General features: G+C 40.5%; 1 protein-coding gene across 1 annotated transcript; it reads left to right on the top strand.

The window, feature by feature from the left end:
* Nucleotides 1-746: 746 nt before the first annotated feature.
* Nucleotides 747-1,697, top strand: LOC122073008 (uncharacterized protein At2g29880-like). Its single transcript, XM_042637483.1, has 2 exons — nt 747-1,013; nt 1,104-1,697. The coding sequence occupies exons 1-2, from the start codon at nt 762-764 to the stop codon at nt 1,662-1,664; spliced, it is 813 nt and encodes a 270-aa protein (XP_042493417.1). The 5' UTR covers nt 747-761; the 3' UTR covers nt 1,665-1,697.

Here is a 1,697-nt window from a genome sequence, read left to right as displayed (position 1 = left end):
TGGAGTCCTGACCTGCTTGTTTTGGAACAGAACTCCAACATCCATGGCCATGTGTGGTGATGTATTTGACGAGTTTCTCATCTTCTTTTGGAGACCATAGCTCTCTCTTTATTTTCTGTTTGCTACAGCAGTGATGACCCATTTCGAATCACCACTTCAGTAGTAGTACTTAGGCTCAACATTTACTGTAAGCCTTTTCTTTTCTTTATATATATATATATATACTTCTTGAATATCCCCTCTCTCTCTCTGCCCCTCTACCAAGCCTCAAATCTTGACCCAATATATGGTTGCACATAATAATTTTCTAGTATTTAAGGCCATAAGGAGGCTAGTCTGGATTTGTAAACTTGTCTTGAATAGTTTCTAAAAGGGAAAATCTTCTCTGTGTTCTTTTGGGAAGTTTGACCAACGGTTGCAGGAGAAGTCTATGAAAGACAGAGACCATAGACTCCTCTTCCACTTTGAAAATCTAATGTTCTTAGATTAACTTGTGTGAAGTAACAACCAGTAAATGTTAATGGATCATAGAATCCAAGCACAATCCATTGAGTGTAACCTACCTTTTTTTTTCTAAATCTTTTGCTAAATATTTTTATTCCTATTTCTTTGAATTTTTTTTTTCATGTTCTTGTCTGTGTTTGAATGTGTTACCTTCCCTCTAATGATTGTTCAGAGATATAAGATCCCCAAGATCCCCAACCCCCAAAAGTACTACTATAATCTGGAATGAAGCAGAGCTAAGATCATTCATCAATCTCATGGTTGATAATGTTCGAAATGGATTGAAGACAAACTCAACATTCACAAAGGTTGGTTGGGACAACATTACAAAAGGGCTTGAAGCCGAATTCAAAAGGCCCTTTACGAAAGTACAACTGCGTAACAAGATGAATAAGTTACGCAATGAGTACAACAGCTTTAGGGCTTTGTTAGAAACAACTGGTTTTGGATGGGATGCGAATGCTCGGACTGCCACAGCTGATGATTCAGTATGGGAATCTGCTATTCAGGTATGAATATGATCTTTGGTTTATAGAGGGTAATTTTTGTCAATTTTTGAAAAAAATGTGATGATTAATTGAAAATATTTTGAATAACAGGGAAACAAGGATTGGGCAAAGTATAGAAGAAATGGTCTCCCCATGTGGCCAGAGTTGTTAGAGATCTTCTCCGACTCTAGTGCCCGTGGGGATAGAGGTCTGTCACAGGCAACAGTTGTAACTCCAACGTCAACTAACCTTGAAATTGATGATGATTTACATGACACTGATAATGATGACAGTGATGCTTGTACTGGGACACCCAATGGGTCAGCTCCTCCGAAGCGGCGACTTGATAGGACTCCTACGGATCGTAGGAGGAAGAGCCACACACAGACACTGGCGAACTCCGCTGAGGACTTTAGAACCTTCGTCCGATGGAGGATGGAAAAGGGATCAACCTCTGCCACCTCAGCAGTTACCCGACCACCTGACCTTATTGTTGATGGACCATATAGCATGATCAGCTATCAGAAGCTATTGGACAGTTTGGAGGATATCCCGACGGATTTGTATGTGTTAGCGCAGCGTAAGATACACAGTGACCCTGGGTGGCGCATGTCTTTTGTTGAAGTGAGACCTGACAGGAGGTTATGGATGCTACATGGCCTGAAGGAGTGAAAGTAACAGTTTCTGAAATGAATGGTTTGAAGG

This window comes from Macadamia integrifolia, chromosome 3 (genome assembly GCF_013358625.1).
Source record: "Macadamia integrifolia cultivar HAES 741 chromosome 3, SCU_Mint_v3, whole genome shotgun sequence".
NCBI lineage: Eukaryota > Viridiplantae > Streptophyta > Magnoliopsida > Proteales > Proteaceae > Macadamia > Macadamia integrifolia.
The sequence above is the reverse complement of the archived record's forward strand: the minus strand, read 5'-3'. Positions and strand labels throughout refer to the sequence as shown.

What these genes read in the sequence shown, in the direction of transcription:
- LOC122073008 (XM_042637483.1), top strand. Translation starts at nt 762, where the DNA reads ATGGTTGATAATGTTCGAAATGGATTGAAGACAAACTCAACATTCACA. An exon ending in TATGGGAATCTGCTATTCAG is followed by an intron (nt 1,014 to 1,103) that starts GTATGAATATGA and finishes TTTGAATAACAG; the next exon opens with GGAAACAAGGATTGGGCAAA.